At 42.7% G+C, this 26,118-nt stretch overlaps 1 protein-coding gene across 3 annotated transcripts; it reads left to right on the plus strand.

Moving 5' to 3' along the window:
* Nucleotides 1-10,822: 10,822 nt before the first annotated feature.
* Nucleotides 10,823-22,411, plus strand: PTHLH (parathyroid hormone like hormone). Of its 3 annotated transcripts, XM_081129265.1 has the most exons (5): nucleotides 10,823-10,900; nucleotides 11,296-11,510; nucleotides 12,060-12,182; nucleotides 17,856-18,263; nucleotides 21,937-22,411. In XM_081129265.1, exons 3-5 carry the CDS (start codon nucleotides 12,082-12,084, stop codon nucleotides 21,944-21,946), a joined length of 519 nt encoding a protein of 172 aa, XP_080985391.1. In that variant the 5' UTR covers nucleotides 10,823-10,900; nucleotides 11,296-11,510; nucleotides 12,060-12,081; the 3' UTR covers nucleotides 21,947-22,411. The 3 variants fall into 3 exon arrangements, with proteins under 3 accessions (XP_080985391.1, XP_080985390.1, XP_080985389.1); XM_081129264.1 differs by lacking the exon at nucleotides 10,823-10,900 and having other exon boundaries at nucleotides 11,324-11,719; XM_081129263.1 differs by lacking the exon at nucleotides 10,823-10,900 and having other exon boundaries at nucleotides 11,501-11,866.
* The last annotated feature ends 3,707 nt before the right edge of the window (nucleotides 22,412-26,118 follow it).

Genomic DNA, 26,118 nt, shown 5'->3' on the forward strand with positions numbered 1-26,118 from the left:
ACATGAAACATTTTCCAGGATAGACCACATGTTATGTCACAAAACAGGTCTCAATAAATTTAAGGAGATTGAAATCATATCAAGCATCTTCTTGAATCACAATCTTCTAGTTTCTATGAAACTAGAAATCAATTACAAGAAAAAAACACACACAAACACATAGACACAAAATATCATGCTATTAAGCAATGAATGGGGCAACAATGAAATGGAGGAAGAAATCAAAAGATATCTTGAAACAAATGAAAGTGAAAACAAAAGAACCCAAAATCTATGGGACATAGCAAAAGCAATCCTAAGAGGGGAATTTATAGCAATACAGGCCTACCTCAAGAAACAAGGAAAATCTCAAATCAACAATCCAACCTTACAACTAAAGGAACTAGAAAAAGAACAACAAACAAAGCCCAAAGTGAGTAATAGGAAGGAAATACTAAAGATCAGAGCAGAAATACACAAAATAGAGTAAAAAAACAAACAAAAAAAAAAAAAACACAAAAAAAACCCACAAAAGATCAATGAAACCAAGAGATAGTTCTTTGAAAAGATAAACAAAATTGATTAACATATCCCCAGACTCACCAAGAAAAACAGAGAGAGAACCCAAATAAATAAAATCAGATATGAAAGAGAAGTGACAACTGACATCACAGAAATACAAAGAATTATAAGAAAATACTATAAACAATTTTATGCCAACAAATTGGATAATCTGGAAGAAATGGATAAATCCTTAGAAGCATACAATCTTCCAAAACTGAGTCAAGAAGAAACAGATAATCTGAACATACTAATAACTACTAATAAAATTGAATCAGTAACAAAAACTCTCATCAAGCAAAAGTCCTGAACTGGATGTCTTCACAGGTGAAGTTTACCAAACATTCAGAGAATTAACACCTATTCTTCTTAAACTATTCCAAAAGATTCAAGAGAAGGGAAGGATCCCAAGGTAATTCTATGAGGCCAGTATTACCCTGATTCCAAAACCAAACAAAGACAATATGCAAAAAAAGGAAATTATAGGCCAATATCTTCGATGAACATAGATGCAAAAATGCTCAATAAAATATTAGCAAACCAAATTCAGCAATACATTAAAAATACCGTACACCAGGATCAAGTGGGATTATTCCTGGGATACAAGGTTGGTTCCATATCCACAAGTCAATTAATGTAATATAATCACATGAACAAAATGAAGAATAAAAATCACATGATCATATCAATAAATGCAAAAAAAGCATTTGACAAAATCCAGCATCCATTTATGATACAAAAACAAACCAAAAAAAAAAACCCTCAGCAAAATGGAAATACAGGGAACATATCTCAACCTAATAAAGGTCATATATAACAACCCACAGCTACCATCATACTCAATGGAGAAAAGCCTAAAGCTTTTCCTTTGATATCAGGAACAAGACAAAGATGTTCACTTTTACCACTTTTATTCAACATAGTATTGGAAGACCTAGCCACAGCAATCAGACAAGAAAAAAGAAATAAAAGGCATCCAAATTGGAAAGGGAAGAATAAAACTGCCATTATTTGCAGATGTCATATTATATAGAGAGAACCCTAAAGATCCCAATAAAAAAACTATTAGAACTGATAAATGAATTCAGTAAAGTAGCAGGACAAAAATTAATATTCAGAAATCAGTTGCATTTTTATATACCAACAAGCTATCAGAAAGAGAAATTAAGAAAACAATCCCATTTACAATTGCACCAAAAAAAACTCACAAAAACCTAGGAATAAATTTAACCAAGAAAGTAAAAAACCTGTACTTGGATAATTACAAGACACTGAAGGAAGAAATTAAAGAAGAGACAAGTAAATAAAAGCATATACCATGCTCATGGATACGAAAAATTAACATGGTTAAAATGTTCATACAACACAAAGCAATCTATAGATTCAGTACAATCCCTATCAAAATACCATGGCATTTTTCACATAACTGGAACAAATAATCCTAAAATTTATATGAAAACACTAAAGATCCCAAATAGCCACAGCAATCTTGAGAAAAAAGAACAAAGTTGGAGGTAGCATGCTACCTAATATCAAACTATATTACAGAACTACAGTACACAAAATGGCATGGTACTGACACAAAAACAGACACATAGATCAATGGAACAAAATAAAGAGTCCAGAAGTAAACCCACATATATATAGTCAATTACTCTATGATAAAGGAGGGAAGAATATACAATGGGATAAAGACAGTCATTTCAATAAATGATGTTGGGAAAACTGGACAGATACATGAAACAAAATGAAACTAGACCATCTTCTTATATCACATACAAGAATAAACTCAAAACTGATTAAAGACTTAAATGTAAGAACCAAAACCATAAAACTCCTAGAAGAAATCATAGGCATAAACTCTGACATTGCTCTTAGTAATATTATATATATTATATTACTTGGGCAAGGTAAACAAAAGAAAACATAAACAAATGGGACTACATCAAACTAAAAAGTTTTGCACAGCAAAGAAAACCAAAATCCAAATGAAAAGACCTACCAATTAGGAGAGATATTTGTCATTTGATAAGGGGATAATATCCAACATTTATAAAGAACTCATACAACTTAACACCCCCCAAAAAAGAAAATAGAAAAGAAAAAAAGGCAATCCATTTTTAAAATGGGCATAGGAACTGTATAAACATTTCTCCAAAGAGGACATACAGATTACCAATATACATGTGAAAAGATGCTCAGTGTCACTAATCACCAGAGCATTGCAAATTAAAATCACAATGAGGTATCACCTCAAACTTGTCAGAATGATACCATCAGTAAATCAGCAAACAACAAGTGTTGGTGGGGATGTGAAGAAACTGGAACCCTCCTACATTCTTGGTAGGACTGCAGATTGGTACAGCCGCTATAGAAAACAGTATGGAGGTTCCTCAAAAAATTAAAAATAGGCTGGCCAGGCATTTTTATGCTCAGCAGTTGAGCATTGACCTAGGATCCAGGAGATCCTGATTTGATTCCCCATCAGGGCACATGCCTGGGTTGCAGGCTCGATCCCCAGCTGGAGGGGTAAGGGGGTGCAGGAGGCAGCTAATCAATGACGATTCTCTCATCATTGATGTTTCTATCTCTCTCTCTCCCTCTCCCTTCCTGTCTCTGAAATCAATAACGAATTATTTTTTAAAAATTAAAAATAGAACTACCTTTTGGCCCAGTGATTCCACTTCTGGATATTTATTCAAAAAAATCCAAAATGCTAATTGGAAAGATATATGCATCTTGAGGTTCAGTGCAGCATTATTTACAATAGCCAAGATATGGAAGCAACAGACAGTTGGATAAAGAAGATGTTGTACATATATAAAGAAATATTGCTTGGCCATAAAAAAAAAAAAAAAAAAAAAGAAATCTTACCATTTGCAACAAATGGATGGACCTAAAGGATACTATGCTAAGTGAAATAAATCAAACAGAGAAAGACAAATACTATATGATTTCATTTATATGTGGAATCTAAAGAACAAAATAAATGAGCAAGTGAAAAAGAAACAGACTCATAGATACAGAGGACAAAGTGATGGTTGCCAGGTGGGAGGGGAGTTACGGATTGGCGGGGAAAGGTGAAAGGATTAAGAAGTATAAATTGGCAGCTACAAAATCGTCGCAGGGATGTAAAGTACAGTATAAGGAATATAGTCAATGATATTGTAATGACTATATCATGACAGGCAAGTAATAGATTTATCAGGGGGATCACTTCATTGATTATGTAAATGTCTAACCACTATGATGTGCACCTGAAACTAATATGGAATGTCAATTGTAGTTGAAAAATTTTTTAAATTTTGAAAACAGATCTAAAATAATTAAAAATATGCTTTTCATTTCTTAAAAGTGAGAAGGCAGGTAGAAAGAACTTCAGTTGGAATTTATTCCACAGATATATTCACAAAACAGGTCTCACTGGGCTCACAGATCTACTCTGGGCTCACAGCAGTGTTGGGAACATTTGGAATTCAATAAGCAGAATACAAACAAGAGACTGATGGATTTATTTGCTCACAGACAATTATACCAATTGAATGCTTACCTCTTGAAAGCAGAAATATAGTCTAGTAAGGATTAATACCCTCCCTAACCAGTTTATTGAATTTAATGAATAAAAGAATGAGATCTTTAAAATCTAATACTCTGTTGGTGAAAACTAATTTAAAAAATAAATGAGAGAAAATTAGATTATCTTTAAAGGAAAAATTTTCAGTTCATATCACCAGGGGAGAGAGGAAAATGCTAAGCTACCAAGAGTACAGGGGAAGCTCTCTAAATTGTCTAAACAGATGAAAGAAAAAAATGTTTCTATTATTTTATTTTTATCCTTTCACCAAAAAGAGAGTAAAGAATTCATACAACAAAACTAAACTTCTAAGTTACAAAATATTATATAAAAACAATAAAATATTATTATGCTGGCTTATTTTATACTTTTCAGAGAACTGGGTACACATTCAAGCCTCATTTTATTAATTTTATATAGAGGGAAAGTAAAGTGTTTTATATCCATTTCATTGACAGCAAAACATTTAGAAGATTATATAGAAATATTCCACTTTTCCCCATTAATTATTTTTATTTTCTAGACTCAGGAACTGAGAGTGAGAAAAGCTGTGAAAATTATTGAATCATGATACTTTCTATTTTACATCAAGCATTCTCAAAGTTGTTTGTAAACACATGCGCACACACACATGCACACTTTTTTTAAGTAAAGGCACAAAACACAAATAAGAGTTATAAAGGGTTACAGTATTTTGCAGCTTTCCTAGTAGTTAAGGGAATTCGTTACTCAAATGGAGATGAGATCTCTAATAGAGATAAATAGGGGGAAATGCCCAAGAACAAAGGTGAAAGACAAAGGTAAAATGTGGTGATAATGAAAAAGGAAAACATTCCTTGCCTTAAACGTATATAAGAGCTTAATTAAGTTCATGAAGGTTTCTTCATAAGAGTATGTCGCCAGAACTGGGCAGAAGCGTACTTTCCAGAGATTGGACCTCTAACATTGCAATATTACTTGGCAGTCTCTTTGTTTCCTCCTTTGCTAAGAGTGGCAACGAGACACTGCTCGGGGTTCTGGTAACTAATGAAGAAGTCGCCCCTATGAACAATAATATTCTACAGAGATCCCCAACAGCTCCTAGGGAAGGAGCTGACCAAAATCTTTGCGTCACCGGACAATCTCCCGGCAGCAGGGTCCTGCTCAGCAAGGGTGGGGGTGTGGACATCGCCACAGCGAACCCCTGGGATCTGCTTTAAACAAATAAGAGAAGCGTGACCAGAGCAACTTGCTTCTCCCTCTTTACAGAAAAGAGCTCGGAATAGGGAAGGGAGGTAGCTAGTGGGTAGGTGGGCATTTCCAATAGGTGGGCATTTCCTAACCCGTGGGAGATGTTGCCTGACGGGGGAAAGACACCGTCGGGAAGGACCTAATAGGAAACCCACAACTTGAACTCGGGCTTTTCTCCACCTGTCCTGAGAACCCTGCCTCTGCGAGCGCGTCCTGGGGTCGGGGAAACCGACAGGCCCAGCCCCCTGCGCAGCGCACCCCGGCTTCCTCGGCGGTGCTGCTGGCGGCTGGGCCGCGGGGCGTCTCGCCCGGCGTGGGGGTCGGGGCCGGCCTCGCAGGGCGGCCGGAGCACGCGCACCACGGAGCCGTAACCACCATGGACAGCTCACTGGCTTCCCCCAGCCGGCTCCGCGCGGTGCACAAACTCCGCGGGAGCCACCAGCGAGGTGGATTTTCACGCCCTGGAGAAATGCCACGTGTTCCACGGTCTACACGCCCCCCCCCCACTGCAACCACTGAGCAGCTGTAGAGAGCGGCTTCAGAAATGAACCAGCGTCTCCTTGCCCTCACTCACGTCTGTCCTTTAAGGTGCCACTGGATTCTAAGAACCAGACGTAGAGAGTTCGCGGAGAGCTGTTTGTTCCCGGCCCCTCCATTTCCGTTCCTCGCCCGCACCGCCCCTCACCCCCTGGCTTTGCGGATCCTGTAAAATGAAATACAACGGACGCGGCCCAGGGCTCTGGCGGCGCAGAGCTGCGGGGCGCGGGAGGCGGGCTGCGGGACAGGAGCCCCTGCGCTCCGCGACAGGAGGTCGGCCTTGCACATGCCCACTCGGACCGGACCGGACCGAGACCGGGCCCGGGCCCGGGCCCGGGCCGCCGACGGTACATCTGCCCCACCCTTCCCTCCCCCCGACCCCCACTGGGAATTTATCCTCACAGTCAGCCGGGGGCTTTTGTCACATTTGAGTCACAGATTGACCAGGAGGGAAAGGGAGGGGAGAGCTCCGCTGGAAGGAAGTTCGCTCCCACCCTCGGACCCTGTCTCGGGCCACACTGTTCCCGGAGCTTCCTTTCGGCTGCAGCCAGAAGCCCGGCCCCTCCCGCGACTCTGACTCCGCCGGATGCGAAGCCCCGCACTCTGCCCGGAGGAACCGCGCGCCGCGCGAGGGCGTCGAGTCCCCCGCTCCCGACAGATGGCATTCTGTGCGCAGGCGGGAAAGAAGCCCGGGAAGAACCCGGGGTGGGGGAGGGGGTGTAGTTAGGCCCGCCAAGGGGCTCCCAGGCCTCTGATCTTTCCATCGAGCCTAAGATCCCGGGAGCCAGGCCCGCGTCTTCCTTGGGAATCGTATCCGTATCCGCAAAGGGCGACCCAAGTCTGTAGTGGGAGGTGGGGGGCTGATAAAGATCGTCCTGTCGCGCTCATGCCTCTTCCAAGACCCTGAACCCCCTGCGCTAAGAGACACGAGCCTCCCCTTCCTGTGGCAGCGGCGCCGCGAGTCCAGGGGACCCCGGGGAGGGCGCACGCAGCTTTCACGTTTTCTGTCCCGAGGCCTGATTTCTGACGCAAATCCCAGGACCCGCAGCAGGGCCCGCAGACGCCGTAACCACGACCGCAAAGCGAAACAGACACAGAGCCCCGGCTAGGAGTGCGCCTGGGCGCCTTCTGCCTGGGAGGATGGGCACCCTAGCCTGGGTGCTGCCTTGGGGGCAGACGGTGAACTGGCTGGCTTTGCCCAGGTGGAGAGTGGTGCTAGGGGGGTAAGAGTTCCCCGGGGCGCAGCAACTCCAGGGGCAGCGCCTTCCAGACAGCCAGGGCTCCAACCGTTAGAAAGGAGGAGTCCCCTCCCGGGAGCCGGTCCTCAGCCGGGAGGGCCTCTTGGCACCGCCAGGGATTGGGTCTAGTTTGAGGAGCTGTCCTCCGAGCCAGGTGGGACTTGCAACTCGCCCTGTGGTCTCGAACAAGTCCAGAGCTGCCTACTTCAGGGAGCCAAGAGCTCGGCCCCGCCGAGGGCACTGGGTCGGCAGCAGTCCAGGAAATCAGGACTCAGGGGCTCCACATCCATTCTCTCTCTCTCTGTCTCTCTCTCTGTCTCTCTCTCTCTCTCTCTGTCTCTCTCTGTCTCTCTCTCTGTCTCTCTCTCTCTCTCTCTCTCTCTCTCTGTCTCTCTCTCTCTCACACACACACACACACACACACACACACACACACCCCTTCAGGCCCTGGCCAGGAGAGAAAACTACTCTTCAAACGTTTTGAGGCTCTTGGGGTTTTGGTGCTGGACCTTGGAGAACTGGTCCTTAGAGACCCCCATTTCCTAAAGACCTTCTCATCTCGCACTAGCCTAGGTCTCTGGGGGGAAGGGGGGGGACCTGCCTCACGGCTGGGCTTTCTGGTCCTGTTTGGGGAAAGCTGAGCATTGCCCGGGAAGAAGGGAAGGGGGAGGCCGGTGCGAGACCCACGTTCCCAATGAGACTGATGCACATCCAGGTGCTTCTCGGGGAGTCAGTGTCCAGATACCAGCAGCCAGTCCTGGTCCTGGATAATGGAGATCCTGTTTCAGTCTTACCCTCACCTAACTACAGACATTTAACAATGAAACACACCCTTTCCTACCCCTACTTGGGATTTAAAGGTATTACACCACCACCACCACCCCCTTTTTTTTTTTTTTTTTTTGCTACCTTGGGGTCCGCTGGCAACAGCCTCCTCTCACGTCTCAGTCCAGGCAAGTAAGTGATTTGGAATTCATTTTAACAGAGTCAAAAGATAACTTTACCTGAGCTAATTATGCACCCGTCTCTACGTACACAAAGAAGACGTTCAGAGCCGAGGAGGGATGAGTTTAGTTGTTTGGTTTTGTAGGACTTAAGAACGATCGCTTGGAGCTACGGATTGGCAAATGTTAAGTCTGGGTGCATATTGGTAACGAGATAAGGGACTTTCTAAGCCCAGGTGCACTAAGAGCCATCGGTACTTTTCTGATTTGCAGGTTTGTTTCCTTGTTCTTGGGGCTGAGGGGGAAAAGGGGGAGAAAGATGAAAAAGCTAAACCTAAGTGCTTGTTTTCCTAAATTGCTAGAGGAGATATCCCTGGAGATACACATCAACCAGCTATTTAAACATGAATTTCAGTGTAAAAAGTGCACTTAAAATTTTAGAAAATCTTTCTCAAAATTGGACTAGCCTTTCATGTAAGTGCAGCTCCCACAATGCTAAATTGTCTTCGCATGGGATACTTCAGACGCTAGACAGGCCTCCAAATCCCCCTATTTGCTAACATGCATTTACGTGATAGCAAGGCCTAAGTGAACATTCAGCATCTATTGGCACCTGTTCTAGTCCTAAGCAAAAAAAAAAAAAAGAGAGGGAGAGAGGAAAAAGGCCTTCCAGGGTGGAGTCACGTCATTTGCATTCCCATGTCCTCAGCATTATCCTAGAGGCTACTCAGTTATAGCGGGAACTAGAGTATGATGTCAGAAAAGGCCCTTTTCAGAAAGGCAAAAAGGCAGGGCCCCAGGTATATATTGAGGAGAGTCCCTGCTGAAAGTAACGAGCAGGGCAGGTGCCTGCTTTCCAGCTTTCTAGTAATTGCCTTTGGTAGGAACAGAAAAGACTCCTCATGGGAAGTTTTAAAAATTCATTTAAGATTTAATTTTACTTTTTTAAAGAGCAAACAAAAATTACTTCTGGAACAGACTGCTGAGAAGATCTTCCTCCTTTGGCCAGAAGACCAGAAACTGTAAATCAAGAAAAAGGTGAAGTATTATAAGGAAACTTTGGCATTTGAATATATAAAGACTATTTTCCCTGTGTCTATACTTTCTCGTTTTGTGGGGGAGAGGAAATTCTAAAAATATTTGATAGATGTTTTGCCATTAACACCAGAAAAGTGAGTGGGAGGGGGGAAGAAAGGAGAGAGAGGAGGTCAATTTTGTTTAATTAGTAGAAAAAGCAACATAAATCAAAGGGGTCTATTGATGTCAGTCTTTATAATGTTCTGGGAGTATAATGAACTCACTTATAGCAAAGTGATTTAATATTTTCAATCTTTGTTTTAACCTTTATTGGGGGAGGGCTGACTTTCCAAATCCTGGCTAGTTTGAAACTTGGCTAAGTACCTTTGGGTTTTCTTTTCTTTCCTTTTTATTGTGGAAGCAAATATTATCGCTTTAATGTCAAACAACTTGCAAGTATTAAATGGCTCATTTGTGATTTGCCTTTTTACAGATTTCCCCCTTCAGATCTAAGGATTACTTTAAGGCTCCTGCGTCTTTTTGGAAAGAATTTAATATAAATCAGAAAGTGTTAGAGGTTCAAAGGTTGACATTTTTGAGTGCTGTTACTTTGTCTTTTCATGCCATGCAAACAGGTCTAACATTTATAAATTCTTTAACTTTCAAGGGAAATTGTGGAAATTCCCAGCGACTTTTTTTTTTCTTCTTCGTGGGAGGAAGCCAAGTTTTTTAAAGTATGAAGTTTAAAGTAATCAAGTGAGAGAGCAGCTTCTGAGAAGGGGAGACCTCCCCTGCCCAGACAAACCAAGCAGCAAAGGTTAACTGCTGGCTAGCTGCAGTTTCCAAAGGGGTAAGGGAACCGAGATGAGCGCGGGCCGGTGAGAGGGCGCTGTTTCACTCACCCTCGGTAAATCTGTGGAGCATCAGCCTGCAAGCCAGGCTTGATAAAGGTCAGGCTCCCGTGAGGGTCTGAAATCTCTAAGTCACACTAGCCTTCCAGAGAGTAATGAAAGCTCCCAGTAGGGTTGTCTGTCTAGAAGACAAACATCCCTTGAATGGTTCCCAACCACCCGCGGTCATTTCATTTCAGGAAGATAGAAGAACTCTTTGGAGGGCGTTCACATCCGCTGCAATCCTTCCTAGACGGCACTGCCCAGTAATTCGGAGCCGTCTTTCCTCCCCGCCCAATAGCTCGGGGAAGAACCCCCTCCGCTTTCCCTTCGCCTCTCCGAGGCAGAGCAACACACCAGGGTAGTTTCGCTGCATCCGCGTGTTGAAGCGACACACGGATAGACTCACCCTAGAATATGTAACCGGGGGCTGGGGGTGGGGGGGGGGGCGCGGGGGCGACAGAGCAGGTTATCCCGGAAAGCGCGCGATAGACGCCGGACGTGGGCGCAAGGGCCCTGTGCGCTCCCCAGGAGGGTCGGCTCCCCTCCGTCTTTCAAAAGGGGGTCTCCTGGTGTGCGCCAGTTTTCTTGGACGCGCTCCAGATGCCCTCAGCTGTTGTGAGACAGCAAGAAATGTAATCTGGACCGGAATGAAGTCTGAAACCGTTTTTTCCTTTCCTAAGCGAAGGATGCCCCCCTCCCTCGCCGACCCTTCCCATTCAGCTAGTCCCGGGAAGGGCCAGAAACTAGGGTACCCATCTCCCTCCCCGAGCTTCCAGGCGGGTTTAGGGCTCTTTAAAGCCACGGGCCCAACGGCCCCGCGACCTCCCCGCCGAGGATTCGCGGCGCCCACACTCCCTCTGCCCCCGGCTGCCTGGCCTCCTGCTTGTCCATCGCCCCCGGCGGCCCCGGCTGCTGCGGTGCGCCGAGGTCAGTGGCTGCCCGGGGCGGTCCGCACACCCTCGGGGACCTCGGATGGCAGATCCGCCAGGCAGTCGGGGGCCGGCGGGACCCAGAGGGGTTGAGCGAATCCGCCCACGCGCCGGACTCCGGGATGGCGCGGCCGGGCTGGCGCTCGGGGTGGGGCTCGGCGCAGCTCCGGGCAGCCTCGGGGGCGGCGGGGCGGGAGGCGGGGAGCTCGTTCGCTTGCAGTCGGTTCCCAGCTCAGGGCTCCCCTTCGCTCGCTTGGGGCCGGCGGGGGCCCCCCAGCTCCGGCCGCCGGTCGCCGCCCCCGGCCGCCCCCCCCCTCCGCCCCCCGCGCCCTCGCTCGCCCCGCGCGCGTTCCTAGGGCGCCACCTCTTTGCGACTGGCTCACTTCTCCGCAGGTTTGCCTGGGAGCGTGTGAACATTCCTCCGCTCGCCTTGCAACTCGCCTCCAACCTGCGCCGCGCGGCCAGCGCGCCTCCCGCCCGCCGACCCGGCCGCCGCCCCTCGCCCGCCCTCGCGCCACCTGGCCCTCCCGACCGACGGCGCGCGCGGCGGGCTTGTTCTCAGGGCGTGTGGAGTCAGCTTTCCGGAAGCAGCCAGCCCACCAGAGGAGGTAGACAGACAGCTATGTGTATATATGTGGGTCTCCCTGCAAGTGGCTCTGGAACGAGACGGCCTGGTTCGCAAAGAAGCTGACTTGGGAGGAGGGAACTTTCTCTCTTTAGGAGGGTGCGCCCGCTCCGCGATCCCGGAGCCGCGCCGGCGGACCGAGCAGACATTGCTATGGGAGACGTGTAAACACGCTCGCTGCGCATCGCTGATGCACGTATAAAACTATTTCATTTTCGTTCTTATTTCAGAGGAAGCGCCTCTGATTTTTATTTTCTTATTTTTTTATTTCCCTCTCTGGTCCCTTTTTGCCTGTGTGGTTTGGCAAAAGCACAGTTGGAGTAGCTGGTTCCTAAATAAGTAAGTGCTGAGAGGCTTCAGAGAAAGTTTTTTGTTTTGTGTGGGTTTTTTCTTTCTTTCTTTCTTTGCAACTTGGGAGATGCCCTTGATGTTGAAGAGACGATGTGCGATCAGGCTCAAAGGGGGAGCGGGGTCGTTGGGGGAGATGGAGATTCGGGACTGACCCCGGGCGCCCCTCTGCCTTCCGCCGCAGGTCCCGAGGGCGAGCGGAGACGATGCTGCGGCGGCTGGTGCAGCAGTGGAGCGTCGCGGTGTTCCTGCTGAGCTACGCGGTGCCCTCCTGCGGGCGCTCGGCGCAGGAGCTCGGCCGCCGGCTGTAAGTGCCCGGCCTCCCCGGGGCGCCGGGAGACGGCTGGGGAGGCGGTGGGGCGGGAGCCAGGCTGGGGCGCTGCCGGGGCTCGGGGCGGGCGGTGATGCTCTTCGCCCGGATTAGAGAGCTGGGGGATCCGGCAGGTAGCCGGGGGGCGCTGAGCCCGGGTCCTCAAACCCAGCGCGAGAACTGGGGACCCTCCGGCAGAGACAGGCAAGAGACACAGTTTATGTGAGTTTCCATAAGAGGGAGCGTTTTTTGTTTGTTAGGGTTTTTTTTTTTTTTTTTTTACAGAATCTTCTCTAGGCAAAGATTGTCTGACTCTAGTGAAAGAAAAAGGTTACTTACTTTCAGGACCTGGGAAGGTTTTGAAACCCCGAGGAATCCCAGAGGAAGCTGAGGGGTCCAGGGGAGCGCATTTGTCTGTGAGCACTGCTCTGCATACTGAATGTGGGTGGCAATTGGTGTGTGAAAAGCAAAAGCCTTACGTCTAATTTTATTATGAATGACATAATTTTAGGCATATAAAATGGGACCACATTACATAATGAAGGCATATTATATAAGAAAGTAGTAACAACTTTGCAATGGCACAATTCCAACTTTAGTACTGATACAGTTCAGCAACGCTGGAGCGCTTGATTCCAAAATGGGTATTAGGTGTGGAGGCTTTTTTTTTTTCTCGGAATTATTGCTAACAGTTCTTTAATCTGGACACATACTTGCAATGTATAGACTAAAAACTTGTATTTTTGGCATTCCCATTTGGTGATTCCTTTAAGGATAATTTTGACTTTAAAATAATCGTACATCTGAGTGCACCAGATAAATACCACTATGTTGTCTGACGGAAAGATGGAAGAGTGGTAGAGTAATACTATCTTCATAATCTGTTGGACCTAGCAGTTCATTAATGTGTGTATCACTGTCTTTGGGCAGCTTTAAGCTGCAGACTCAGTGTTCAGGATGAGAAAACCATAAAGTTTGAGAACTGAGAAGACTTTGCCTCTGGAGAAAGAATTAAGGAGAACTTTTACGCTAACAGTAAAAATAGCAATATCTAATATTTACAATCAGGTTCATGGTGCTTCCTTGTAAATTCCCAAAGGTGTACAAAAAGGCAACCGTTTTATATGTGCCCTTGGTCTATTATTATTAGAGCAGAAAATGCTTAAATGAAATTACTTTAGACATGTCTGAACCTTGGCACCAAAGTGAAAATCTATTATGAATTTCCTAAGGCAAATTGTGTAGAACATTGTGCTGAAGATAAAGCTGCATTGTATTCTTCGAATCAACGTTTTGTTGATGTATTTCTGAAAATTGTCTTCAGACTTTTTGCTCATTTTGAGACTTGTATTAAATTCTTTTACTTAACATCCATATATAAATATAGATGAAGAGTGAATTTTTTTTTAAGAATGAATTTTTAAAAGCACACTTAAATACTGTATTTATTTGGCCAAGAAATACTGTCTTGGAACCCAGCCAATTTTTCTTTAAAGTTGCTTAAGAAATACCTGTTTTCTCTTTTGAGAAACAGTAAATGGGCCATGATTAAGTCCACAGTTATGGCATTAAGATAGTGCTAATTGTCGTAAAGGCTATTTTTAAATCTTTTTGTTGTTGTTGCACCTTGCAAAATACACATTAAAAAAAAACAACACACACACCCAAAAAACCATTTAGCAGCCAATGACTCTGTTATAGTTTTGTTTGTGGGTGAAATATAATATTGTAGTCAAACACTCACACTGAGCAGATGGTTATAAACCTACCACAGAACATTCTTATAATTAATGGCTAATAGATCATCACATTACAGCCATGGTTTTTCATGGAGGCTGAAATCATCAGTAGATGAAGCTGTTTCATCAAATTATTAGAGCCAAACGGAGTTTAAAAAACAAGTCATTATTTTTGCATTGCTGCCAAGTAACAGTAAAACAAAACATTAGTCTTCTATTATGCTAAGTCAACCTAGTTTCTTGAAAGAAATTTTAACATACAATCAAACCATGTTACTCCCCAGTTACTTTTCACACCAAGTATTAGGGAAATTGCTTTGGGTGTTTTTCTAACTAGGGGCTAACTTTTAAAGGAGAGGAAACTACTACAATAACACTACCTGTCAAGCCATGCAAAAGAGGCAATGCAGGTCTGTGAAACTTTTGGACCTGTGAATCCAAAAGACTTTAATTAATGAAGCTAGAGCATGAGTAAGTTGGAGGTTGGAAAGCGAGGTCTGTGGGTGTTATCGTCCAGATAAGCATGGCTTGCTGCAGGTGGCAGCCTTTGTGTTTAAGTTAGAGAGGGCACCCCAATGGATTCAGAAACCTCAAACATCATTGGCTGATTTGCTGGGGACCCAGACTGGGTCTGTTCCATTTAATGAAAAGCATAACTTTCGACTGAGTCATTTGGGTTGGAAGGGACTTCTGGTGAATCATCTCAACTCGAACACCCTAACCCTGACTCTTCCTTGTAGCACAGAACTTTTCTTCTCAAGCCCAGACTCCTTGTTTAGGAGCCGAGCATCAGCACAAGCATGTTGCTTCTCCCTGTGCTGGAAAGCGATTTCCATCCCTCTGTTTACTCCCTGTGTTCCTTGATAGCTCCTTCGAAATGTAATCTTCCCTGAAAACTCCCCTGAGGGTGATTTTTCTTTAAAGCAGCTATATTTTTATTGAATTTAGAGTTATCTATGTTAAGCAGTTTCCCCACATTTTTACAATTTTTTAATCCAAGGGGACCATGAACACGACATACTGTTTTTCCATGTTGGAGCTTAGGTATGTAATAAGTTCTGTGTGAACCACTGTGCTATGTGATGTTTACAGACATGTAGAGTAGCAGACTATTATTGGGGCCATATTTATAACTTAAATATTTCAGAATCATCTAAACTGAAATCCTCCTTAACTTGAACATATTACTCACTACCGACGTATATCTGGTTTGTACAGACTAGTCCTTTATCCTTGTGTCAGTTTATGTCTTATTTTGAAAAGAAATAGAACACTCTATGGACCTTATTGCTTGTTAACAATAAAGATACTGCTACGTTCCTGATCCTCTAATGCAGATCACCAGTTAGAAATTCATTCTTCACAATAGTTTAAATACAGAAGTCTTCGAATTACTAAGTAAATTATGTAACAGTATTTCAGATTTAGCATTTAAGAAAGTCTGCGTTTCCTAATATATTAACAATTACTCCTAAAAGGCAGAAAGGAAGTTTTGTACCTCACAAGAGATGTTCTATTTTAAACTGGACAGAGTCGTGCCATATTGTAGGCTTTTTATACAAGAGAAGAACAGAATGATCACTCCTTTTCCCATGAGAACTATCCTGGGAAAGTGCAGCACTTGAATTAGGAGGGCACTGTGACTCACAGTTGACAGGCTGGCCAAAATGACAGGCATATATGCCAGTCAGAGGGGGCATGAGCAATGTGGCTTGATTAGATCAGACCAACCATTAAAAGTTTTGGTTTCAGGTTAAGCTAGAATGGGTTGTATTATACATTTGGAGAACAGTACAGATGGGGTGGATATCTGCCAGGAATTGAGAAAGAAATAAAATCTCCGAATACTATGAATGATCATTGGTTAAGAACTATTTAATGTGACATTTTGCTAAAAGATACTTACTAGACTGCAATACTTATGAAATATACAATTATATCAGTCCTATTCTTTAAAAATGTTATTAGAGGTTATAAATATGTTGTACCAAAGCCTCAAATTTGTAGATTATTAAAAGTTTCCAGAATACTAACTATTGCCACAAAGTAAGTGAATTTTAATCTAGTCACATGTGGCACCTTCGAAAAGGAAGAGAGACTCCTTCATGCCTCATTTAAACCGGGCTCCTGTTAAATTCCTTTCCATTAAGTCATGTCTTTTTTGAACAAGCTACATGGCTTAAAGTCAGTCCACACACTGAAATACTAAAAGGAAGCTGGCATTCTAGCTGTAAGATCCAGAGAAATAATGAGTGTTTTTTTTCATGTTTTACCCTTTGCTTCACAATGTGACTCTCCTCCCCTCAGTGAAAATCCAAACTCTAGGTATCCTAGTTCTTGAAAATGGACTTCTTGGGGCAATAAGCTTGGTCTTCAAGCAAAGTGATAGATTGCTGCCCATCTGCCCGTTGTCCTGGCTCCCATCACAGGTTTTTCACTCTGTGCCCTTTTTTTCTTGTTTCCTCAACATACACTTCAGCCTCAGCAGGAGAAAGAGTTGAGGAAGGTAAAAAGCAATTTGGGTTTAAATCAAAAGAACTCATTTGTGGAACCTGGGCTCAGCCTGGTTTCATTGTATGGGCAAAGGTGAGGCGTTTTCTCTCTCTCTGAACCTCACTTTCCCCATCGGTAAAAATGAGGACAGTGCTTTATTATTGTCGTATTTCTTTGAGGAGTTAAAGAAGTTGTCCTAGTGAAAGCAATAAGGGACTCTGATACCACTGTGCCAGGAAAGTGAGCATACACAGGATGTAGCCCTGTGAAATATCCTCAGAGACTTTTGAAAATGAAGTTTTCAAAAGTTTATTTCAGAAGTTTATTTCAATGGTAGAAATAGGCAGAGTTAATATGACTGATTAATGTATGTCCTCCTTAAATATGTTTAATAATATACATATACAGACTAATAAAAGAATTCATGGGTGGATGTTTAAGCAAGAGCCAGGGTATCATCTAAAAAGACTGATAGCAAATTAGTTTATTCTTTTTCACTATATTTTTATGAGATTGTTGTTTACGTAGAAAAATCATAGCATATTTGTTTGAAGAGATACTTTTAAGACAAAGAACAAGTAGAAAAAAAATGAATCTCTTAACTAAGGACTAAGGATAATACTCTCTGAAATTCTAAATAAATAAAAAAAACGCACAGAAGAAATAAAATGATCTCACAAAATTTAAACACACAAAGAAACCCATTTTAAATAGACCACCCACTACTTTACAGAAAATTATGCATGTTTTCTCTGACAGTTGGCCTTCAAATACAGGTTCTTGGTAGCCTGTAGTCTAACATGTTAAAATTCAGTCTGTTAGGTGGTTTCCTAGACAGGCTTCACTGCTCACTTTACCCTTCAGTCTTTGTTTGCTTTTACTCTTACAGCTTGCTGTTCTTTGAGATTCAGTATGATTATTTTCTTAATGGGGGAGCAGTGGTGTGTGTGTGTGTGTGTGTGCACATGTGCGTGGGCACACACACACCTGAGGCAAGTACTCAGGTAAAATCAGCCTCCGTTTTATTTCCCAGGCTAGGACCTCTGGATTTATTTCCCCGGCATAGCTCTGAAAAATATGAAAAGCAGTTCAGTGGTTTCTGTCCATTTCTGAGAATAACTGAATCATTTAAACGGAGAAGGGAGCATAGGAATCACAGAATCTGACCCATTTCTTTGGAACAGACGGGACCCCGGAGGCCCAAGAATGCCTGTGTTCTCACCAAGGTCACAGACCGAGCGAGTGGCAGAGCCGGCACCCTGAGCCAGGCGCCAGCTGCCTTTCCGCGGCCCTGCCCGCTCCCGGGCTGGCACCCCTGGCGGCCTGTGCCCTGTGGCGGCGCCTGGGGAACGGAAGGGCCTTCCTCCCGTCTGGGTGGATTCCACCAGCAGCTAAAATGTCCCCGCTTGCTTTCTCCCCTGCAATCGCCCCCTTACAGCAAGAGAGCCGTGTCTGAACACCAGCTCCTCCATGACAAGGGCAAGTCCATCCAGGACCTGCGGCGGCGATTCTTCCTGCACAACCTGATCGCGGAAATCCACACGGCCGAGATCAGAACTACCTCCGAGGTCTCCCCCAACTCCAAGCCCGCCCCCAACACCAAGAACCACCCCGTCCGATTCGGGTCCGACGACGAGGGCAGATACCTGACTCAGGAAACCAACAAGGTGGAGACCTACAAGGAGCAGCCACTGAAGACGCCCGGCAAGAAGAAGAAAGGCAAGCCCGGCAAACGCAAGGAGCAGGAGAAGAAGAAGCGGCGGACTCGCGCGGCCGGGCCGGCCTCCGGCCTCGAGGGGCACCACCCGTCCGACGGCGCCGCCGCATCGCTGGAGCTCAATTCCCGGTAACTGACCCGCCCTCCCGAGCCCCTGCCCCCATCACTCACTCCACAGTTGAAACCTTGCAAAACCAAGATGACTCAGAATATTGCCTGACTTACAGCAGTGTCCTCCTGCCCCCAGAACACACCCAGGGCCTTCACAACGCTTTCTCTCCATCTTCGCGCTCCCAACGCCGACCTTTCAGGGCTCCACTAAAGAATCTCATTCTTGTTCAAGCTTCAGAAGCTCCTGATCACCTTCATTATTTGCTAGAGAAGTGCCCCCCCCACCCACACACACACCCCTTAGCAAACTTCCTTGGTCGAGTTTCATTTCTTTTTATTTGTCTCACTTCAGGAAGAGCATAGAAGGCCTTGGTATGATCTACAAAAACTATAGAACAGTATCTTACCATAAACAATCCTGAGACATTCACATTTGTATTTCATTAGGTTTAATTAGATTTTAAATTTATATTTATTTAAATAAATTAAAATTTTAAACACACACTTTAAATGTATTTAATTAAATTTAATTCTGGTTTCTACCAGCTTATAAAGGAAAAAAACCATGATTTCTGAAAATTTTTAAGGATTGGCTTGGGAAGGGTATCTGTTTGTCCACTGGCAAGTGGAAATAGTTTTTCTAGAGTATTACAATAAGAATAATAAAACTTCACATCTCTGTGGCTTGTTTATTAGCTCACAGATGCAGGTAGTAATGACACTCACAGACTTCAGAGCCAAATACCTTAGCTTTACATTTTGGGTCTGAACATTCAAGTTCACAACCTTGGATAAGTTACTTGGTCTTTCTAAGACTCACTTTCCTCTTCTCTGAAATAAAAATAATTGTACCGACCTCACTGGGTTGGATAAAGATTAAGTGAGATTACATGGGTTAAATGTCATATAGTAAAAACTCAATAAATTGCAACTTGTTGTTTTGACGCTTTTAGACATGGTTCTGATTGTTCGTTCTATCTATATCGGTGTCTGTTCATCTGAGGCAAAAACAAAAACAAAAAACGGGCAAATATTAATCTCATTTTATAAACTAGAAAACCAAGGCACTCTGTGGTGAGAGGGCCCGAGCAGTGCTGGGAGCTGGGGTAGTGGGACGGGTCGTCCTCAGAACTGCATTTGTTTCCCCGTTTCCTGGCTCTTAGGCCACTGCTGTTAGCGCTGCCTCCTGATCTGTGCATTTCCACTATTAGGATATTTTTTGTTTCTTACTTTTCAGAGCCAAATACCTTAGCTCTTCTATGGGGTTTGAAGAAAGAGGAAAACAACACACGAATGCATCATATGCAGCTAATGATCTCATTATTTAAGGAGTCCCCTGTTCCTTCACTTCTTTACTCTGACTAGAGATAGGACCACAGAGTGATGTTTCAAAGGGGAGTTTGAACCTATTTACCATCACTTCTCTCTTTAAGTCGACATAACCCATCACTAAATAGCATATGAAAGGATAATTATATTGGACAAGTAGTACAGCTTCAGTGATCAGTGGGCAGTGGCACTAGTGAAATCTTTAGCACAGTGAATGACCTATTCTGCTAGTGTCCAATGGATCTGTAAGGGGTTACAGACCTTATAAATGTTGGCTCGGTGCTGATATTCAGTGTATTATAAGATATGATCCTAACTGTACTCATTTATAACTAAAGCAAGGACTCTATTGCCAGAACCTATTTTTATCCATTGTCTTACTTTCTCTAAATATATGTGTGTGTGTGTGTGTGTGTGTTTATTTTGAACACAGAAGTATACATACTTTTTGATGGATTTTATGCATTTAAAATTTGCAATGCTCTTAAGTATCCAGAGAATTAATGAAAATCAGCACTCGTCAATTCTTATTCCAAAGCTATCCTTAAGTTAAAGTAGATCTAGTAAAAATTAGGCAGTGGCCTAATCAAATCCAGACCCAGGCCTGAGAGAAATAGAATGTTTCTGCTTCTCCTTTCTATCCCCTGGTTGTGAGGAGCGTTCATGGAAAGCACTGTTTGTTTGGCAGCCAGATGTTGGCACTCTCCCAATACAGCCCAGCAGAGGTGCAGGGAAGAGTGGGGGAAATGTAGAAGTGTATTGATGAGAACATATGGGGCCATGTAAATTTTGTAGTACAAATAGAATCTTTTCAGAATAACAATTTTAAAGATTTTAAGCAGCCAAACTTTTATTACCATCCTCTCTGTAGTCTCTGCACTATGATCTGATGATCTGAGAGGCCTGAGGTGGCAAATATGAACTTTATTATAAGACATATCTTAGTTCTTAACAGAAACTGCTGTGCTAAAACTCTGGCTTCTCTTCATGGACCATTCTATGGGAAATATAGAGCTTTAAACTTCGCAAATTTTTATGTTACAAATAATATATCCAGATACAGTAGGACTCATTTCATTGAGAACATATGTTCTGTCTTGGTAAATACTGATTTAGAAATAATATAAAAGCTTTTCAGTATTCAAAAGAGCCAGGACTCTGAAGCATCACACACACATATAATAAACATACACGCATAGTCTTAGGTCATGTTATAGGTTTTCTTTGGCTATTCCAGTACATGCCTTTGTTAAAGGGACATCAAAAGGAAGGACAATAAGCACACTGGCCGGGCAGTGTAAAATATAATTAAATGATCTTTCCCTTGGTCCTTTAATTTGTTCCTTTTCGTCTTTCTTCCCCTCTGAGAAAATAATTGTTCAAAATGCTATTCGTTCCCTCCTTGCTTGTGCTATTTTATGCTTTTAAATCAATTGGTTACTTTTCTCTAATTTAAAATAGGCTTTCCCAGTTTCTAATGCAAGATTCATTTAAAAACAACAAGAACAACAACAACAAAATGAGAAACAAATAAGTCTATCTTAATTTTGGCTTCAAAAACTAAATTCCAATAATAGTTTCAGTCATTAGTGTTTAAGAACAGTTAAGAAAATGACAGATGTCGCCTGGCTGGTGTGGTTCCCGGTCAGGGCACATGCCCGGGTTTCGGGCTCAGTCCCCAGTGGGGGGCGTGCAGGAGGCAGCCGATCAATGACTCTCTCATCACTGATGTTTCTCTCTCTCTCTCCATCTCCCTTCTTCTCTCTGAAATCAATAAAGACATACTTTTAAAAAAGAAAATGACAAATGTCATCAAATCATTAAACAAATATACTCTGTTTAATTATGCATCCTTCCAACATTTATCCCATTACACACTTTTGATTACCCTCACAACAGCCGTTATCTTAGCAAGGGATCGGAAAAATAGGACACCTGTGGATCACCTACATCAGGCATCACTGGGGAATAAACTTCTAAGCAAGGTGTATTTGATGATGGATTGCACAACCTAGCCTGATTTCCAGGTTCTCAAATGTGTGCCTTCTCTTCCCAAACTCGCCAACTGGCAGCCTTGGAAAATCTCACAGGGTCTTTTTCCTGACAGAGTATATTAGAAATGCCAGCCTGTCTCTTTCTGCACTACACTGACCATTTGATTGGATTAAATACTGTAGCAGCAGTTCTAGAGATTCAGGTGGACCCCACAGTCACCTATTATAAGAGATATTTACAAAAAGCCCCAAGATTTCTTTCTATGTGATTCTATGTTCCTTAATTTATACCCTTTATTTTATGTCTCTGCATTTGTAAGGATAATTAACCTATTTTCTCTCCTTCTTTCTCTTCCCTCTCTTTTCAGGAGGCATTGAAATTTTTGCAAAGACCTTCAGAAGACATATTACAGAATTCTGTAATAGTGAACATATGGAAAGTATTAGAAATATTTATTGTCTGTAAATACTGTAAATGCATTGGAATAAAACGGTCTCCCTCATTGCTCTATGAAACTGCACATTGGTCATTGTGAATATTTTTTCCAAGGCTAATCCAATTATTATTATCACATTTACCATAATTTATTTTGTCAACTGATGTATTTATTTTGTAAATGTATCTTGGTGCTGCTGAATTTCTATATTTTTTTGTAACATAATGCACTTTAGATATACATATCAAGTATGTTGATAAATGACACAATAAAGTGTCTCTATTTTGTGGTTGATTTTCATGAATGCCTAAATATAATTATCCAAACTGATTTTTCCTCTGTGCATGTAAAAATAGCAGTATTTTAAATTTGTAAAAAATGTCTAATAAAATATAACCTAAATTACATCATGACTCAGAAAGTGAATTATAGCCTTTAAGATTTCTAATAGAAGGGACACAATGTAACTTTACACGGATTTGATATGGCTTTAAGTTTAATATGTTTGTATTGGTACAAATTCCAACATTTTCACATTAGCTTTAAGTTTAAAATCACTTAAAACGTACTTCATCCAAAATTTTAAGTTCAATTCAATAGAACAGCTGAACTACCTAGACGTCATTTCATGAAGTACGTCCAATTTGAAGTAAAGACGGGAGAGGGCAGAAAAAAACAACAGAGAGAAGTCAGGAGAAAAGATTAATGACACTTAATCCAGAGAGTCAGCCAGAGCTGGAAAAAAAAAAGTGGGGCGGGGGGGGGGACAGATCAGGAACTTTAAGGACAAGGGTGATTTTAACCAATGTAAAGTTTAATTTATGAGAGCTTGCTCTTATTTGCAACAACAACAAGCATAAAAGAGCCACTTGGACATTTTTCCTATTAATGTTTCCTACAAGAGAAAGGAGAGCGACTCCCGTTTGGGAGAAATGTGACAACTCATAAAGCCTTCGGGGTGAAGACTGCTTTCCTGGGGCACCACAGCTCCAGGGCCCACGGTTGCAAACCGCAGGGGCGAGCGTGACATGCAACCCCTGTTCCATTCTGAGTGTCATCCTACTTGTTCCTACCTCTCCGTTCAGATGAAAACGCAAACATCTTTCCTTGCACAGAATTTTTTTTTTTTCTTTAACTCTCTACCGCTTACAACACATCAGACAAATACAACACAACGCAACAAAAAGCCTCGGGATCAGGCAATCGAACATTCAGGAAGCATTGTGTCTATGCCCAATATCCTGGCAGATATTTGCAGGATGTTTGGGGGAGGCACAAGAAGCCAAATGCTGTACCTGCCCTCAAGACCCTCATTCCAGTGCGCAGTTGACACATTCATATCCATGAAATAACTAAACACTGCAGTCACGAAACTGTGACATGGACAAAAATCTGTGAACATTTTAAAAAGGAAAAAATAACGGAGAGATTAGTCTGAGCCGGATGTGAGAGGGATAATGTTAAGGGAAGGAACATTCTAACATTGAACTTATATATTTAAATATATCTTTATTGATTTCAGAAGGAGGAAGGGAGAGGGAGAGAGAGTTGGAAACATGAATGATGAGAGAGTCATTGATCGGCTGCCTCCTGCACCCCGCCCACCGGGGATGGAGCCGCAACCCGGGCATGTGCCCCGACCAGGAATCGAACCGCGATCTCCTGGATCCTAGGTTGATGCTCAATCACTGAGCCACACCGGCCTGGCAAACTTACTCATATTTTTATTTGAGTCTCATAGCCTTAAAACAGGACCCATCTTACTATATTTGGGTAAGAATTTTGAACCTACATTAGTAAGAAATATGAGAATTTGTGCTTAGCTTCACTTACGAATTTTTTGGAGATGGTTTTTACATCTAAGGAATATTCAGAAGTTTAAGGCCAATACACCAAACCCATGTAAAGCAACTAGGCTGGAGTGTCTTTAAAAACCAGATATAACCACATTTTGCAAAACCCCATCAGAAACTCTAAATCTTAAGATTGCACCAAATCCTTGTAAGTTGTCCACATGAAGAATATATTTTTTAAAAACCCTAGCTAAGTAAATACTTGGATGTTGAAGCAAGGCAGCATCAGGTTCAAGCCATCTTCTAAGGTTTTCCTCACAAATGGCCCATTCCTGAAAGAAAAGGGGAAAGAGGGAACATGGGACTTACAGTTGGCAATCCTCACCAAAGCATTATTAATGCAGTGACTGCCTTTAATCATAGCCTGGGCCTCCAGCAATGCTAAGGCGCCAAATCGCAGGATGAGAGATGGAGTGAAAAGATGAAGGAAGCAAAAAAACTTTGGGAAAAAATGTGACTTTTTTTTAATGAACTTGTCATTTTCTATGATAGAAAAACTGAAACACATGATTTAAGATAATCAGTGTTTAAATGTAAATAAACTCCTAACAAATTACAATCTAAGTGATTATGGCTCATCCTTTACTTAAGTAATGTTTATGAAGCATAAAAGCAAGTTGGACTAAGAATTCTGCGATTAAGAAAATGAAATGGAATCTGCTAACTTACTATTACCTTCCTCAGGTTTTATTCGGACAGAAGTTGGGTATTTCATTAGACACCTAATATATATTTTAGGATACCATGGAGTCCAACTCCAAAGGACAAGCAGTGATACTTAAATGCGAAAACCCCATTCATTTCTCCTGTATTTTCGTAGCCATCATTGTAAAACAGGTGCAATTTAAAGTACTGTGCTTATAATGCAGCTGATGTAGTCGGGGCTACATGAAGACACGAACCAAGGTCAGTGTTGACATTATTGGTCCTGAAAATATTTAAAGTCAATATTGGTACCTCCCTTCCATGTTACAAACATTAGTTTGGAATGGAGGCAGCATCAGAGAGGTATGGAGAAACTGAAGCTTTCCTTGGCAGAAAGCATAAACGTATACCTTGATGTTCTGGGTACCAGTTGAGCAAAGCACCTATTAAGCTTTCTGTGTCTACCATACAAGGACAAAGAGAATCAGTCTTTATAAAATCAAACAGCTCTTTCCAATACACTATATAATGAATCCAACAAGAGAACAAAGTTAAGTATTACTTCGATTTTATCTTAGAGAGCTCATTAAATACTGAAATATGGTTAAGTAGATGTCTGTGGTGCTTAAATAACATAGTCAATGAGTTTTGTAAGAAATTCTGAAATACATTGTCACAAGGTATTAACTTTAGGAGAATTTAAAGTTTAATTCTAAAGTATCTTACAGTTTAACTGCTCTTTTTCCCTTTGGCCACAAAGTTCATGGAAAAACAGAACCAGCTGTGGACAGAAACAATATGTTGAAACTCAGAGGGTTTATCTTCCATAAACAGAGTGCACTTTATTTTTAACACTGTATATTTTTGTTTTGCTATGATTTCTTTTAGAGAGAGGGGAAGGAGGAATGGGGGAGAGAGAGAGAGAGAGAGAGAGAGAAACACCGATATGAGCGTGAAACATTGAGGGCTGCCTCCTGCACGCCCCCTGTCAGGGACGGAGCCTGCAACCCTGGCACGCACCCTGACTGGGAATCGAACCAGCAACCTTTCGGTGATCGGGATGACACCCAATCCCCCGAGCCACACCCGCCAGGGATAACAAGGTATACTTTTATTGAGAGTTCTAAGTGTTCCCAGGATGTCCCCAGCATAGCCATCATTCCTTCCTTAAATTAAGGGTCAAAAACATTCTAAGCACTTCCTTTATTTAATAACTCAGAAGGTGTTAAGAACAAGACTCTTATCAAAGATTCCATTATATAATTAGCAAAATGCTGCCATGTGGTAAGTTACTCCTAAGGACTCTATTGAGCATTTCAGAGGCAGTATTAAACACAGACAGCAACTAAGTTTCCAAAGTCTAAAGGTATTACTTCAATAAAGTACATTATCACGTGTCCTGGGGTTAACTCCTTAAGAACAGTACTCTTCCTTCCAAGTTACCAACGTTACTTCCCTAATTATTTTGTGAACCTCTCAAGGGCAGGAGCCTTGTCTTATTGAACATGTACCACCCAACACTGGATCACAGCATTAGTATATAGCAGGTGCTCACTAAATACTTGAACAGAATTTAAAGACTCTTTCAGTTTTGGATGAATCAACCGAAAAGCAG

The sequence above is a fragment of the Miniopterus schreibersii genome (genome assembly GCF_964146895.1).
Source record: "Miniopterus schreibersii genome assembly, chromosome: 2".
NCBI classification, from domain to species: Eukaryota; Metazoa; Chordata; class Mammalia; order Chiroptera; family Miniopteridae; genus Miniopterus; species Miniopterus schreibersii.